Consider the following 1,183-nt stretch of genomic DNA (forward strand, 5'->3'; position numbering starts at 1 on the left):
TTTATGTAATTTATATAAAATATATTTTATATATATATATTTGTTTTTGTTTTTGTTTTTTTTTTTGGTTGTTTAGGAAGACGGACTATGTCTGGAAAAGCATACTATTATACTACTCTTATATAGTATGTATATGGCGCACACTATGCAATTTTATAGTGTATTCCTTCACCAGATATTCAATTCTATCAAACACATTTTTATATGAAGTCAAAATCACATTTTCTTGTCTGTAACAAACTCAAGTCTCAAGCTAGGTCTGTCTTGAAAGGTTTATACATTATCTGTTAAAAATCTATTTCTCTGTGCAGAAAATGAATGGGATCCTACTACAGCCTGCTCTATAATATATGGCAGATAAATCAACAACAATGACACAGTTTTACTTCTAATACTATGTTAATATCATGCTGATCAATACAATGTTTGGTTACCCTTTGGCTGAATGACACACTTCTACAGCATTGAAAGTCAATTAGTCAATATGATACATCATCACGTGACAGCATCACTAACAGCATGTTTGGCATCTAATCATCCACCAGAGCTTCATAGTTGTGGTTGCTTGCACAAATGAGATATTTAATGAGATTATTGTGTGATTAATAATATTCAAAAAACATCATTTAGTAAGATTTTGAGCCTGACCTCCCAGAAACTGTCCGTGGTCTCGTCGGACATGGCGGACTCATCGTAGGCACCCGACATGCTGTGAGATTTGGCAGAGCAGGACTGAAGCTAACAAATGAAATTCACCATGTACTGCAGAAAAGAGAAAATGACAAAAGTGATGAGAACATAAGCAGTATGGTGCAAAAACTAACAAAGAACAACAACAAAGTATTTTACCCACAATACCAACCTAACAGGACCTCTTACATAAAAATGATGCTTCATTTCTAAATTCATTTAAACCATCAAAATGTCAAGTTGTACCATGCATTTCTGACAATTTACTCACCCTCAGGTCATCCAAGATGTAGATGAGTTTGTTTCTTTATCATCAGATTTGGAGAAATTGAGCATTACATCACTTGCTCTCCAATGAATCCTCTGCAGTGAATGGGTGCCGTCAGAATGAGAGTGCAAACAGCTGATTAAAAACATCATAACAATCTACAAATAATCCACATGACTCCAGTCCATCAATTAATGGATTTGTTTAAAAAAAAACACACACAGC

At 34.2% G+C, this 1,183-nt stretch overlaps 1 protein-coding gene across 1 annotated transcript in view; it reads right to left on the reverse strand.

The window, feature by feature from the left end:
* The window catches only part of LOC107696456 (protein kinase C and casein kinase substrate in neurons protein 1-like), a 9,486-nt gene extending 8,720 nt beyond the window's left edge, over positions 1 to 766 (reverse strand). Inside the window, exon 1 of the mRNA XM_016496794.1 lies at positions 649 to 766. Coding sequence (XP_016352280.1) covers positions 649 to 708 — 60 coding nt within the window. The 5' untranslated portion in view covers positions 709 to 766. The remainder of the gene's footprint in view (positions 1 to 648) is intronic.
* Positions 767 to 1,183: the final 417 nt, after the last annotated feature.

Source organism: Sinocyclocheilus anshuiensis, unplaced genomic scaffold (genome assembly GCF_001515605.1).
Source record: "Sinocyclocheilus anshuiensis isolate Anshui unplaced genomic scaffold, SAMN03320099.WGS_v1.1 scaffold522, whole genome shotgun sequence".
Taxonomy (NCBI): Eukaryota; Metazoa; Chordata; class Actinopteri; order Cypriniformes; family Cyprinidae; genus Sinocyclocheilus; species Sinocyclocheilus anshuiensis.